This window comes from Patiria miniata, unplaced genomic scaffold, assembly GCF_015706575.1.
Source record: "Patiria miniata isolate m_02_andy unplaced genomic scaffold, ASM1570657v1 HiC_scaffold_5, whole genome shotgun sequence".
Classification (NCBI taxonomy): Eukaryota; Metazoa; Echinodermata; class Asteroidea; order Valvatida; family Asterinidae; genus Patiria; species Patiria miniata.
In genome coordinates, this window is record NW_024037072.1 from 11,183,965 (window position 1) to 11,199,186 (window position 15,222).

The window sequence follows — 15,222 nt, forward strand, 5'->3', positions numbered from 1 at the left end:
ATTGGTAACATCTAACCTGTAGTGGTGGGTCATCTCAACCAAAGATTTGGTTTTCATCCTACTATTTACCGATTCTGATTGGTTGGTGGAATCAAATAATTTTATGGTAATGTCAACCAATTTTGGGTTGGTTATTCCAACAAAGATACGGTCTTGGCAACAAATGGACATTTGTTGAACCCCCACCCCCCTGTAGCATATTAGAAATGAATTAATAAATAAAATTAACCCTCGCGACTGCCCTATAACCATATTCCTGTTTTTCTTTATCAAAGCGAAGCATCATCAGATGACGCGAATGGACCATGAAAGCCCGTCTGACCGCCACAGGTTTTAGGTGGTTAGAAACAAATTACCAATAACAACGGCAATACAGATTTTATAATACGTCGACTAGAACCTTGGCCTACAAATGGTCGCAGCCATCACGTGATTTTTGCATGTTGTAATTCCTCACGAACATTAGGTCCTTCCCGAATCATGTCTCCACTTTCTAGTATAAATCATCGTGTAATCTATATACTGTTCCCAAATCAAAGAGTTGTTGCGGAGTAACCAGAAAGGGTTATTGCTTTGCTCCTGCAAATGAAAGACCAACAAGTCGAGCTGTTTAGTAGCCTTGACCAAGGCTATCAGCTTGTTCCCATTATGAGCTTGTTCCCGCTACCGCACACCGCGCGCGCAGCAACACAATGTTGTACTATACCGTTAGCCCCAACGACCCTTGCGTGTGCTTTGTGCGCATGTACGTACGCCCCACACTCACTTCCGCAAACAGCCGTACAGTAAGTCGAGCCGCCTCGACTTAATACTGTACGGCTGTTTGCGGAAGTGTGTGTGGGGCGTACGTACATGCACACAAAGCACACGCAAGGGTCGTTGAGGGTAACGGTATAGTACAACTAGTGATTGTGTCGCGGCGCGCGCGGTGTGCGGTAGCGGGAACAAGCTCGTATGGGAACAAGCTCATTGCCTTGGTCAAGGCTAGCTGTTTAGGCTCTATAGTTGTGAGTTCATCTGTAATGTGTTCGCCTTTTGCGGTTGTGTAAGAAACCACATTTTGTGCATTGGTTATCTGTCACCGCGCGCTGTTCGCGAGCACGGTGCTGTGACGCATATCGTTCATTGACTGAGAACGACAGTCATGTCCGATGTAAACAACCGAGTTTTGTTCGTCTTTTCTCGGGACTTCGCTTAGATATTAGGTTGGTTTCCTTTCAACAAGATGTTTGGAACAGGATAAGTAAACAATCCAAAACAAGACATTTTCGGGGATTTCAGGACCTAGTGCCCCTTTAATACGAAAACATTACGGTGCAACTTAGCCCAGGTGGACTTAGCCTTTAGTCAAGTCCCACGCGCTTACCCGGACACGTGACGCACTCCGGATGCTGACACGTAAATAGACTAGCACGAGCGGCGGAGCCGCGAGGGCCTTTACCATCTCGTGGAGAACGCTTATGTTTTTCTTTACATTTGTCTACCGATTTGGTAGACATACATAATGCATTACCCGTTGTGAATTGACCAATGAAAATGCAGAATTACTAACGTAAATCAACCGTCGTCTGGCCCCAGACAGCGCGCGCGCCGTGGTGCGCTTGCTGTTGCTGGTAACCGCAAACCACTGTTAGATTATTGGTTTATATTGCTTGATGTATATTACGTGAACAGATGAATAAATGATTAGTTCCACGAGATAGTAAAGGCCCTCGCGGCTCCGCCGCTCGTGCTAGTCTCTTTACATGCCAGCATCCGGGATGCGTTTCGTGTCCGGATGGTCCGGGTATAGGCGCGTGGGACTTGACTAAAGGCTAAGGTGGACTCCGTAAGTACCTCCCTACGTTACGGTCGCAATGCAATGAAGACGTAGTCCAGTCTGGGCCAGGTGGCACTACGATGGTGTCTCAAAACCGCCAAACTCACTGGTTTGATTGGAAACCTGCTGCTGCACAATTTAACGTGTTTTTAGATGGGATAACAATCGAGTATATTAGCTGTGGTGGCTTCTCTGGGCTCACATATATTTTGCATTAAATTTAGTCGGGCACCATTTGCAGATGGTGTGTCAATTTTGTAATTGTGCGTCTGGAAGCAAGACTGAGGGAGCGATGGTCGTGTATCTGGAACCTGTAAACACTTTTTAATTAGCGCAATATGTAAGTTAGCAGACTAATGACCACCCTGCAGGCAGCTCATGCATTATGTCGATGTCGCTGTATGGTCTGACGTTACCGTTCCTCTGATTTTTGTCTTGACTATATCCACATTTACCAAAGAATGTTCGTGTCGGTCGAGATCGTGTTGGGTTAAGAATTCTCAAGCTTTATGGCCGTACTGAGGTCACCTCAAGCTCCATGCCGAAGGATATTGTTTTGAGAGTATTAAAGGAATCGAAGCGTCATCTGCAACATCAGCCGACATTTGAAGAAAAACAATTGGGGGAAAAAACCCGCGTCGCCGCACCACTTTTGGGGCAAGCTCCATACCGGAGACTCTTTTTTGTGTGTTTTTATTCTTCCATGGCCTAACCGATCATATATCTGTTTTCATTCCATATACTTCAAGCTGACGATCACCCAGTTCGACTTGTTGGTGGTCCTTCCAACACGTCGGGGTTAGTCGAAGTTTTCTTCAATGGTTACTGGGTAGTCGTGTGTCAAGGCACCGACACTGGTGAACTGTACGACCGTGTAGTCTGCTCACAACTCGGTTACGATGGACCAAGCGTGGGCACTTATAGAGGATTGTTCACTGATGGGCACGGAGCTTTGGACAAGTACGGTATGGGGGATCCCCAGTGCGCTGGGAATGAGACTAAGCTGGTGGATTGTGCCTTCGAAGGCTGGGGAGTTAGTAGCTGTCCACACCGCTCTGTTGGTGTTGTGTGCCAATTAGGTATATGCCTGTAACATGGTAATGCATTTCGTTGTTGTTTTTGCTGCTTCCGGAGGGCCAGCCTATATACTACACTTTGCATTTGATGAGAACGCTGTAGCCACGAAAGCTAATGCCATAGGCCCCATATTTTAATTTTAGTAAATCTTTATAGTGCTATCTTCTCTACATAATGGTATCTAGCAGACTAACGCGGCTGCATACTTCTGTCATTTGTGACTAAGCCTGGTTGTTGTCTGGTGAAGAGAGCCGGGCAGTGCCATTGTAATAGGATTTCCCCGTAATAAGCTAAATTCCCCCAAACCCCCCAAAATACACAAGATGTATGAAAAGACTTGCAGCGATTTCCCGTTCTGAATTAACTGAAAAACATTTGATTCGCTCCGGGGTCAGTTTTACGAGGGTTGCTTTGTCTTCTTTAAGAATTGCATTCAGCCACCATTGAACCCATTTGTAACGACGCGTTTAAAATGAGTTACAAGTGAATGCTCGTCCTCTCTTTAAATACATAAATCTTCTTCATAAATGGATCTCACACTTTTAATAATATTATAATAAACATAAGACAGTGTTCCATTATTCTGGTCCAAGGTGATGCGCATCCGATTCGGATCGTAGACGGCTTGTCAGATACGGCTGGTCGTGTTGAGGTACTGTTCAACGGAATGTGGGGAGTTATATGCAGCGATGGATGGGATAACGCAGATGCCAGCGTAGTATGCCGGCAGCTAGGCTACTTCGGCCCAAACGTCTCCGTGACTCTTCCACTATACTACGGCTCAGACTTACCACTTCATCTTTCCAATGTCGGTTGCAAGGGTCACGAGGACAAGCTCACGAACTGTCCTCTCCGATGGTGGAGTGGTCCATGTTTCACACTTGCTGGTGTAAGATGCCAAGCAGGTGAGAAAACTGCCGTCCGATCAATCTGACTGATTGCTCGATCGCCTAGCCAACCGACCGACAGACCAACCAAAAACCGACTGACTGATTGATTTGATTTGATTTGATTTGATTTGATTTGATTTGATTTGATTTGATTTGATTTATTTATTTCCGTGCTTTCTGACACATAGTAGTAAACCAAATAAACTAAATATAAATGAAGTAAACAATTCAAAGGAAATAAATGAACTGAAATAATTAAATGAAAATTCAAAAAATTAAATCAATATAAAATCTGGAAAAAAAATACAAAAGAAACCACGGAGGCATTATCTTGAAGCGAAGCTTGTACAGAAATGCCTTGTGCAAATAATTTATAATCCGAAAAAACACATGGAGATTCACGAGAAACGTACACAATGACAAAAACATGGACTAAAACAATATCGAGACTGCAGCGAACAAACCAAGACAAGAACACACAAACACACAACTATACAAATTGTTGAAAACAATAAACATGGTGAGGAAAGGGGAGAATAAAAAGCCTTAGCAAATAGCCAATGAGATCAAAGGAGCTGCGTTACATAATTTGAGATTAAGGTCCTCTTATAATTTCGTTTGAATTGGCCAACGGACGACTGGCTTCGAATGGATTCGTCCAAAGCATTCCAAAGACGCGGGCCGTAGTATTTCAAAGTGCTCAGGGAATGAGTTGTGCGAGTGAACGGTAGGAATAAATTGTGCTTATTGCGAGACCTAGTAGAATATCTGTGAGTATCTCGGACTGAGGTAAAGAAAGAAGAGAAGGAATGAGGAAGAAGATTATTAACAAATTTAAACATAAAAATACCCGTGTGGAGTTGATTAATGTCAGTTAGTTTGAGCGTGTTTAGTGATGTGAAAAGAGGTGCAGTGTGTTCACGTGGGTGAGAATTTGTGCAAATCCTGATAGCGCGCTTTTGTATTATGGTGAGCGGATGAAGCTTAGAGTTAGTTGCATGTGCCCAGACGATGTTACAATAGCTAAGGTGAGGAAGAATAAGAGAGTTATAAAGAAGAATCATTGACGTCTCAGGGAGAAAAGAGGGGAGCTTAGCCATTACGCCGGTGTTCCTAGCTGTGACTTTGGCAATAGCTGAGATATGCTCACTCCATGAGAGTTTCTCGTCAATTGTGACACCTAAAAACTTGGTAGAGAAAACTCTAGAGATAAGAACATGATCGATTATAATAGGGTACGGATTAGAGAAAGAGCCAGATTTAGAAGAAAAAAATCATGTACTTCGTTTTGCCATGATTTAAGGAAAGCTTGTTTGCCCTGAACCAAGAAAAAACTTGATTAAGTTCCGCATTTAGAGAATTGACAAGAGACTGGAGATTGGGATCGGTGTGCAGAAGGGTGGTGTCATCAGCAAAAAGCGTAAAAGAGAGAGACGAGGAAGAACTAGGCAGATCATTAATGTACAGAAGAAATAGAAGGGGACCAAGAATAGAGCCTTGAGGAACACCATGAAGAATACCTTGCTTAGACGAAGAATAATTATGAACAAAGGTAAACTGCTGTCTGTTGGAGAGATAACTGGAAAGCCACTCATGGGCAACACCTCTAACTCCATAAAACTCAAGTTTGGACAGAAGGATAGAATGATCAATCGTATCAAACGCTTTAGAGAGATCGATGAAGATTCCAATGGCGCTCATCTTATCATTTAAGGCAGAAGTGAATTTGTCGATGACCTGAATGAGAGCCATGTCGGTGGAGTGCTTGCTGCGAAAACCATACTGATGAACGGAAAGGAGGTGGAAGCGAAAAATGAATCTGGATAGGCGATTATAGACAAGTCTCTCAAGTATTTTTGAAAAGCAAGGAAGGATAGAAATCGGTCGGTAGTTATGAATATCATGACGACCTCCAGATTTGAAGATGGGTATAACTTTGGCAATCTTAAGATTAGATGGGAACTGGCCAGAAGAAAAGGAAAGATTGAAGATATAAGACAAAGGACGAGAGATAAATGAAATAACAGATTTTATAACGGAAGGACTGATGCCATCAAATCCACAGCTATTGCTGTTGCTGAGCTTATTGCCAATATCAACAACTTCTAAAAAGTTTGTTGGTGTCAGGAAAAATGAGGAGGCGTAGGAGCCATGCAGATAACTGAAGAAAGAAGAGTCAGCGGGGGGGGGGGGGATTTTGCTTGCCAAAGATGCACCAATGTGAGAAAAATGAGTATTGAATGACTCCGGTATGTCAGGGGGACTGGTGTAATTGCAATTGCCGTCAGACAGATTATCGGGAAGATCCACCTGATTTTTTACTGCCTAGAATGTGATTGATATCTCGCCACACCTTTTTAAAACTAGATTTATTTACATCAAGTCTATGTGCGTAGTGATTCTTCTTGGCTTTTCGGATGACGGCCGTCAAGCGGTTACGGTAGACCTTGTACGTGCGGGCGTTGGCATCAGTTGGGTTCCGAAGAAAACGTTTGTAGAGTCGGTTTTTGTGATTGATAGAGTTGATAATTGACCGAGTAATCCATGGTTGATTCCTGACTGACCAACTAACCGATGAACAGACATACCAAACGACCAAATGAGCGGTCAGCTGACCCACTACTTATCTTACCAACTAACCGACCAACGTAGCCGACCAACGTACCGACCGATCAAGAGACAACCTGTCCACAAATCCTCTCAGCTATGTGTAATACCCAGGCCTCTTCCCCCAAACCTCCATCCCGACTAATCCCCACATCCTGCTCACCTCAAACGCACATATTTGTTAAAGATCTACAACAGACTCTGCTTTCTCTAATAATCTCCATGGTTTGAATTCATCTAATTTCAGAGGATGAATACCCTATTAGACTTGTTGATGGTTCATCCACTACGGAAGGTCGCGTGGAGATACTGGCCAACGGCGAGTGGGGAAGAGTATGTGCCGAGGGTTGGAACAGCAAAGCCGCCGGTGTCGTGTGCAGGCAGCTCGGCTACAACAACGGGTCCAGCATACCTGTCGCCAATAAAATCGTTGGGTGGCGCACAGGCGTTACACACCTAAGTGATGTGGACTGTAGAGGCGATGAAGAGAGACTGATAGATTGCTCATACCCTTCCTTAGGGGCTTATTCTGGGTTCTGTAGACGACATGGAACTGATGCTGGCGTTATTTGCAAAGCAGGTTTGAAGTTGTATTTTTTTATAGGCCAATCTAAGCATAATGTCACTTTACACTATACACAATGGCGAAAGCCGTTGTTCTGTTAAACCGTCATAGGACTGTTGCTTCGGATAATAACCGTTACAACGATTTCGCCATTGAATGTGGATGTATAGTGATGAAAGCATGCTCGGATTGGTCTATACTTCTTTAAAAGGCATAACTTATGTTGCAAAACCCAATCAGACAGGGACCGACAACGCAATCCATATGTAAGCCTGATAAATGTCAAATTCCGTCCCTTCCCAAGAGCTATTGTGATGGAAGTGTAAGGTGAAGATCATACGACTGCACACACATTGCTCACATTTTATTTTAGTACACGTACATGTAGGCCTACATTATTGTTTGTAACAAATCATTGCATTTTTGGCTGTATGCATTACGTTATTTTTTTCTCCCTTGTTAGATGAAGACTTTTCTATCCGTTTAAGTGGCGGCGGTAACCCAAAATCTGGTCGTGTAGAGCTGTTCTTCAAAGGTCAATGGAGCACTTTATGCAACTACGAATGGGCTGATTCGGACGCTGACGTTGTTTGCAGACAGCTGGGTTTCCTTGGGCTCAGTATCGCAGTCACTGGAATCATCCCGAATGGGGAGCTGCGTCCCTTACATATTTCGTTTGAAGCCTGTCGTGATGATGAAGCCAGGCTGGCGCAGTGCATTCTCGAGGAAACTATCCTTGGCTTCTATGGTTGCAGACGCGACACTGCTGCGGAGGTGATATGCCAAGCAAGTAAGATTTTAATAGAATCAAAGTAACAACTATCTAGCATGTTTCAATTTGTGTTAGGAAAAAATGTGCTTGTGATGCATCGTTTGGGATGACGAGCTCATATTTCAAAACCATCAGCAATGAATCCAGGTAAGTTTTGGTACTTGGAACCCTGAAATTCAGTGCATACCTCAAGCGCCTGCATTTGTTTGAATGTAGCGCGCGTAGCCCCGGCAAGTGTCAAAGTTTGCCAAGACTGGATTTCAAATAATAAATCTTGTTGATAAAGCGCACTCTAACGCCGTAGCGCCTTGGCCGCGTCTGTCATGGACCGGCTGCTTTTTAAGGTAACTATATCAAAATCAATTTTTGGATCAAGACCGTGTATAATTGAGATGGGATCCCACAATTTGTGTACGATCTTAGGCCGTGTCCGAAAACGGGCTTCCAGAGCTACGGCTACGTCTATTGTCAGCGCGTCCCCGCGTATTTTCAATGGGCGCAGACCAAGACCTAGCTCTAGACAGCTGATTCGGATGCAGCCTTAGTCTCTCAAGATAGCTCCTGGAGAGTTTTCAGCCTGTATTTTTATAAAATATATCCAGTCAATGAAGGCCAGTAAAAATGTCACTCGATCTTCAGCCCTGAGGCACATGGGAAACAAAGGCATTAAAATATTCAGTGTTTCACTCGCAAGCATGGTGAATGTATAGCTTACCCTATTTAAAAAAAAATTCATGAATTGATGAAGAATTTAATGTAAATCACAGAATGTTGGTATTCACATTCACACAGATGAAACTTTCCCAGTTCGTCTTGTGGACGGTATGTCCTATGCATCCGGACGAGTTGAAATATTCTTCAACGGCCAATGGGGAACCGTTTGCTCGCGTGACTGGGACTTGGCAGACGCCACGGTTGTATGCAATCAGTTGGGCTTCGACGGAGCAGAAGCTTCAGTCTACCAGTCCCTCTTTGGAGAAGGCACTGGCCCTGTTGTGATGAACCGTGTTCAGTGTAGCGGCAATGAGAGCAAACTGGCTGATTGCCCTTTTGACGGATGGGGAAGAACAGTCAGCAATTGTGAAAACACCGTAGGCGTCATATGCAATAATTGTAAGTCTCCAACTGTTGATTGACCATGGACCGAGTCCCTTATATGCGTTCATTTTCAGTCACAATTTGAACCCCGCGGTCTTTTTATTGGTCACGATCATTATTTTATTAGTGTAAGTTCTTTAACATGAAAAAAGGTCCAACTAATGCCAGATATCAAAATGCGCGTGCATGAATGAAAACTATGGGCCAGTTAGAGGTTTAATACTTGAACTTTATATTATGACGTCATTGAGTTAAAAATGTCGGTAAAACCAGCTTAAAAAGGTCAAATGGTCTTACATAGCATGATTCATTGCAGGTCTGATTTTGAACCTTTCATCTTTCATTTTACATGTGCTAAGCATGATTATAGGAACAATGAATTAAAGAATGTCGCACCCGATGACCATGGGCGTGTTCAGGCATTCAAACCGTGGACGAAAAATGCCAGAGAACAAATCTTTTGTTCTGGGTCGTGTACAAAACATATGGGAGTCGTCCTTAATAGTTATTACAAACAAAGGAGGGACAGTAGGACGTCCACGATTGATGGTTTGAATACGACTGTGTGCGTTTGTAGGCTTCATGGCACGGATTCATACTGCCGTTGTCGTGTTGGAAAAAGACTCTAGAATCCTGGGGATAAGTTTAGAGGCAATAAACTTAATGTATCGGCTAGTAGTTGTAGGATTCTCATTAACTTCCCCCCAAATCTTCCTGCAATGACGTCATAAGTATTGCTTACAACCTGATAACTTCATTGCTATAGACGGTTCCGGTGAAGTTTTTCCAAATCCCACAAGTTATACCAGATACAATTGTATATGTTTTAGAATTTTTTTTTTTTAATTTTAATCCATTTATTAGCGGCCTTTGGACAAACGTGCCCGCCCCCAGAATCATCATATATTAACGGACTCCCAACCATCGAGGTCATAATTCCTCAGGGACAATCGACGGCCAACGTGAACTGGACACTACCAACACTTGTCAACGTACCAGAAAGTTACGAAGAATACACGACGTGCAAATCCATTGGTGATGAGACTTCCCGTAGGCCGTGCGCGAGCGGCGGGTCGTTTGGCATCACATATGACCCGTGGGCCCGGTTCAACAATAAGACAGAGGTGGAAGTGCTAATGGTGGTTGATGTGGATGGAAATAACTCTGTCAGTCATCGATGTACGTTTTACATATCCGTCCGAGGTGAGAAACCCTTCTCCTCATTGTGTGCGTGATACATACGTCACTGACCACTAATTGGACTCACTCTAGATGCTACAGGTTTTAATTGGCCAATGCGTCTTAAAGCAGCTGATCCGCCACCTTGGATCCCCAAAATGTCACGTTCTCCAGTTTCGGGTTGGATTTTTGTTTCACTTAAAACAATAAGTCCCCTTTAGGCCTATTAAAATAATCAATTATTTGTAAGATGCTGGCCATCCTAGGAATAGCATTGTCCATGCTTATTTTCGCTTCCTTAACTACCCGTTAAAACCAGCATTTACTGCGCGTGCGTCATGTGTTACTCAAGATAGCAGAAGCTGCGTCAATTGCAATGCGGGGACATTGTCAGCCAGTCCAGTTAGTAATGAGATAAGTGACACGTAAATTGATTATGGATAGTGACCTACCCACATGGATTAATGGTCACCGGCTTAAATGGATAGAGCGGTGGGTACGAGCAAATGCCTCGCATGAAGTGCAACTTTGTCTCAAAATGTCATTTTACATCCATGTTTATGTAAGACAGCCTATGTACACCCCTGCCCTTAAAGTCAAACACCACCTGTCAATCGACGTAAATTGTTTTTCGCAGAAGTGTTCTTCACACCCGTCAGAGGTGAAATTAATCCCTTGCTTCGGATTCCCGTGGAAGGCCACAATGTGTCGGCTACCACCTTGGCTTACGACTCAAACACAGGTACAGTTTTCTATTTATAATACTTAATGGTTTTTCACACCAACACACAAACGATGTTTGCTTTGTCAATATAACACCGATCGCCACATGAGACGAATTCGCCGAAATTGGGACGAATTAGAATGCTACAAATTTGAAACATACTATGAAATACATTTTTGGTGGCTTTTTTTCGAAATTGAAATTGAGAATTGAGCTCGACGATGTTCTGGAACGAGATTAAAGTATCGTCCCATGGAATTTGTGTAATATAAGTGTTAAAATAACTGGGATATCTACATTTATTTGTTTGATAAAAATTAGGCCACTGTCAGGAGGAAGTGACGTATAATCAAGCGTTTGGCTCTGTCACATGGCCTGCGACTGAGGCTGGTGTACAGGTGGAATCTGTGCAGAAATGCCCACCGATGACGTTAAATGGTAAGACTTGAAAAGCGAGCCGAAGTTGCCATTAGACTGCTTCCCGTTAAATGATAACCAATCGAAATAACAATAGACAGTATAGCCATTCTACAATCGTTACCTGCGTGAGATATCAGAGACGGAGCATGAGCTTCATAATTGAAAAAATCAAAATGGACACGACACTAGTATATACAATCAGATCAGCTGAGCTTTCGATTTAGAGTGAAACTGTTAATTATCAAATATGAGAGCGGACCCTCGTATTGTGTTACGGTAGCCCTCAAGCGAGCAGCAAACATGGTGCTTTTATCTTTATTTAGCTGGTAGCCCAGTCGGCAGGAGGAATTGCTTACAAGGCAGTCACCAAGAAGAACCCAGATGGGATGATCCGCAATATCAGAGCTGTGATGAACGAGTAGGCCTACAAAGTAACGACACGCTCACTGGATGGCAAGTGCCGGTATGTTTAATACTGAATCAGCTTCAGTGTCAACGAACCGTGGTAAAGATGAATCTGGTAGGGGCCTACTGAAACTCTTGATGGGCGCCCACTATCATTTCAGGTCACTGTAGTGTAGGCGGCCGGAACCGTAGGCATCAAGCAGAAAAATAATGCTCAGGTCACACAAAAAAACCCAGAGAACTCAGGTAGAAAAAAACCCTGAGAAATCATGTGATTCTCTTGAAACAATTAGCGGCATTCCGACGCAAAATAATCGCAACCATGCTCATGTCACCCACGACGCGCGCGTCCACCACGATTTTTTTTACGGTGTTAGTTCTTTCTTCATGTATATGTACCCATTATGATTCTTAAATGCTGTTTTGTGTACATTTATACATGGCCTAGTTTAACAATTTATTTGTTTTGCTATTGGGTTTAATAGAACCGTATTTTGTTCCTGGTCTGTCATTCTGTCATTAGGTGTCGGTCTGTTGATAGGTCTTCGTTCCGATCCGTTGCTCATTTTTGGTTGTTTCTGTCTGCCCAAAATGGTCTCGTTAATTGTCTGTATACTTGTCACATTCTTAAATTATTTTTGTTTATTTTGTCATTCACTATTACAAACTTAACTATAGGTCCCTCATATTCCATTGTTTCCTTTACATGTATCTTTTCCTTCATTAGTTTTGTTCTTAGGTTTTAATGCTAATGTGCTTGTATTAATATTTGATTATTAATAACATTATTGTAACAACATGTAATTTTTGACGTTTTTTCATATTAATTTTTTTAATGAATGTTAAGCGCCTTGAACGTCATTTTGAAGGATTTGGCGCTGTATAGGATTACTATTACTACTACTATTACTGTAATAGGGCGAAAGATTTTGCGAACTCCGTCCACAATAGGGCGATACACCTTATTAGGGCGACATAATAACTGTCACCCTTTTATGTAAACGACCCTTAGGACAAGGAATTTTGCTGTCGAAAACCATCTAGATCGATTCCTCATGGTCCAATTAGTATAAATACTAAGTTTCGTGGAAAAAAGATAAGGTAAACTTGGGTTAGGTGACAGTTTAGGTATGTGCACTAGTCTATGGGAAAGTCACCCTATTGGGGCGAAAAGAGTATATTATTATTATTATTATTATTATTATTATTATTATTCCATAGTATAGACAGTCATGTGACTTCTGTAACAACAAGGGAATAAAGATGTGCTCAGCCGGTTCGGCTCGAGCCATTATCAGCGCGCATTCCACTGATGCGGTCTTAAATGTACTTGTATTCCCGTTCACAAATAACACAACTCAAAAATTATACATTTCCAACGATGTTATTGAACAGAACGCGGAGCGCCGGTGTAGTGTGCTGTAGTGTGGTAACCTTGCAGGATGTATGACGAAGTTGAATGCCAAAAGTGAAGGCCGGAAAGAAAATGGGAACAAAAAGAAAAAGAAGAAAGAAGAAAAAAAATCGGAACAAAAACAAATGCTTTTCCGCAACTATGCGGAAAAGCCAATGAACAGAGCATGGTTGGGATTATTTTTGCTTCAAGATCCTGCTTGTTATCAGTTTTGTGACCTGGGCATTATTTGTTCACTTATTGCCGACGGTTCTGTCGCGGTGCAAGAAAATCGCAGGTCCACCTAATTATAAGTCCGCCCTTATTGCATCCCTAGCAAAGGCGCCTTTGCTAGGAGGCACGCGTTAAAAGCAGTTATGGTTTCATTTAAATACAGTAATTGCTTCCACGGATGTGTCTATCAAAGCTTCATGGCTCGTTGATTAGTGATATGATTAGTGATTAATTCAAGATTTAGTATCCCTATATGCTACTGGATTTTTGCTACCCTCGTCTTCAGGTTTCTTCAAATGGAAGTCACGTGGCCAAACTTCTTTCGGAGATAACATCTTCGGAGATGTGGAGCAATGGTCAACTGTCTGCACAGAATATCAACACAATAGCTGACATCTTGCAGAACATTTCCAGTGCTGGTGTCGGCCACCCTCAGGTATGTGTAGTACAAAGCTGAACTTATGTATCAGTGAATTTTACTGCAATTTGAGATGTCCAAGACTTGACTTTAGCACACAAAAAGACGAATGAGTTGCTATTTTCAGATCAGATCGCAAGAAAACGATGGTTTGTAGCTGCACTTTGGCAAGTTGTCTAGACGATGCATGTTGAGGGATTTTAGCGGAGATAGATCGGTTGCACTGCAGCCATCTTCAAGGAGGGATGTTTGTTCAACAGAGATACGCATGAGCAGACCACCTGTCAATTCATTATTAATGAATTTACATAACAAAGCACACCTCCAAGACGGCTGCTGAATGCAGTCGATCTCCGGATCAGAGGGTATACAACTCATAATGTGAAGATAATTTCCAAGTGGTAGGCCGGAAGGAGTGGGTTCTGTTTCTAATATTGCCGTTTTCGCTTGTATCCTTTCCAGTCAATTTGCGGACCTTTTCAAATACTAAAAACCAAAACACTGTCCGGGATCCAAACAATTTTAAAATCGTTATGGATCAATAATTAGGAAAAAATGATAAAAGTGCTTTTCAGAACAGTTGTTGTTCCTCCAAGCAGAAATCTCAAAAATCTTCCTACATGTATAACACTCATTTATAATCGGAATGGAAGTGAACTTGAGGCCTCTGAAGAACGGCGTAAAAGTCATTTGCATTGACGTACCAGGTTATAATTTATTGACACATTCTATCTTCATTTTCAAAAAATAGTTTTGCTGGTCCCAGAGAGGGCCAGTCCTCTCTGCACAAGCCTGGTTCATTCACTGACTGACTGACTGACTGACCGTCTCCCCGACACTTGTGAATTCTCACTGACTAACTGGCACTTATGACTTAATGGTCGGGGAGCAGCTTTAATTAATTGGCTTGCCCATTTATGTATGTCTTATGGCATGCACTGCACATGTGAGTTAGTTACCACTACAGCATACGTTACCACTACAGCTTCTTTTACGAACTTTTTAGCCATTCCGAATCTTGGACTTGCTTCACTTGGCTAGCCTTATCGTTTTTAATGAAATTGTTAATCGGCTGATTTTGCACCTGCAGGTTACTAATGAAGTTCTTGACGTTGCTGATAAGATCATGCGTACTTTGAAACGCCGCGACGCATCTGACAACACGGAAGCAGGCAAGCTTGTCAGCATTGCACAGTCAATCGAGACTCAGGTCTCCTGGACCCTTCGACAGCAGGGTGAGGTCAGTGTCCAGAAGGATTCCATCAAAGTCAAAGCGGCCAACCTCAACTCCTCCGATGTCAGCGACGGTCTGAGCTTTGCCTTGGTCCGACTTCAGAACGGTCTACCGCCCTCTGATGGTTCAACGCCGGAGGATGAAGCCTTTTCCGGGTCAGAGGTCAGAGTTTATGAGAGCAGCGTCGAGATACCAGATGAAACGATTGCAGCCGTCAGTCTACCATCCAATCTGTTGGCATTGGTCGAGGCAGAGAATGGTTCGTATCAGTGGATGGGTTTGTATAGTCCGCTGACCTATATTAACTGAACTGGCTTACAATTTCAAGGCATTGAAGTAGCCGTCAGCCACTATTGGTCACCCATGACGCACGCGCAGTTAACGCGA

At 42.9% G+C, this 15,222-nt stretch overlaps 1 protein-coding gene across 1 annotated transcript in view; it reads left to right on the forward strand.

Moving 5' to 3' along the window:
* Window positions 1-15,222, forward strand: part of LOC119741567 (deleted in malignant brain tumors 1 protein-like) — a 50,222-nt gene that overhangs the window by 24,969 nt on the left and 10,031 nt on the right. Inside the window, exons 5-15 of the mRNA XM_038217371.1 lie at window positions 2,569-2,898; window positions 3,490-3,801; window positions 6,641-6,973; window positions 7,422-7,748; window positions 8,523-8,843; window positions 9,693-10,031; window positions 10,645-10,749; window positions 11,053-11,169; window positions 11,475-11,614; window positions 13,470-13,619; window positions 14,692-15,094. Coding sequence (XP_038073299.1) covers window positions 2,569-2,898; window positions 3,490-3,801; window positions 6,641-6,973; window positions 7,422-7,748; window positions 8,523-8,843; window positions 9,693-10,031; window positions 10,645-10,749; window positions 11,053-11,169; window positions 11,475-11,614; window positions 13,470-13,619; window positions 14,692-15,094 — 2,877 coding nt within the window. The remainder of the gene's footprint in view (window positions 1-2,568; window positions 2,899-3,489; window positions 3,802-6,640; window positions 6,974-7,421; window positions 7,749-8,522; window positions 8,844-9,692; window positions 10,032-10,644; window positions 10,750-11,052; window positions 11,170-11,474; window positions 11,615-13,469; window positions 13,620-14,691; window positions 15,095-15,222) is intronic.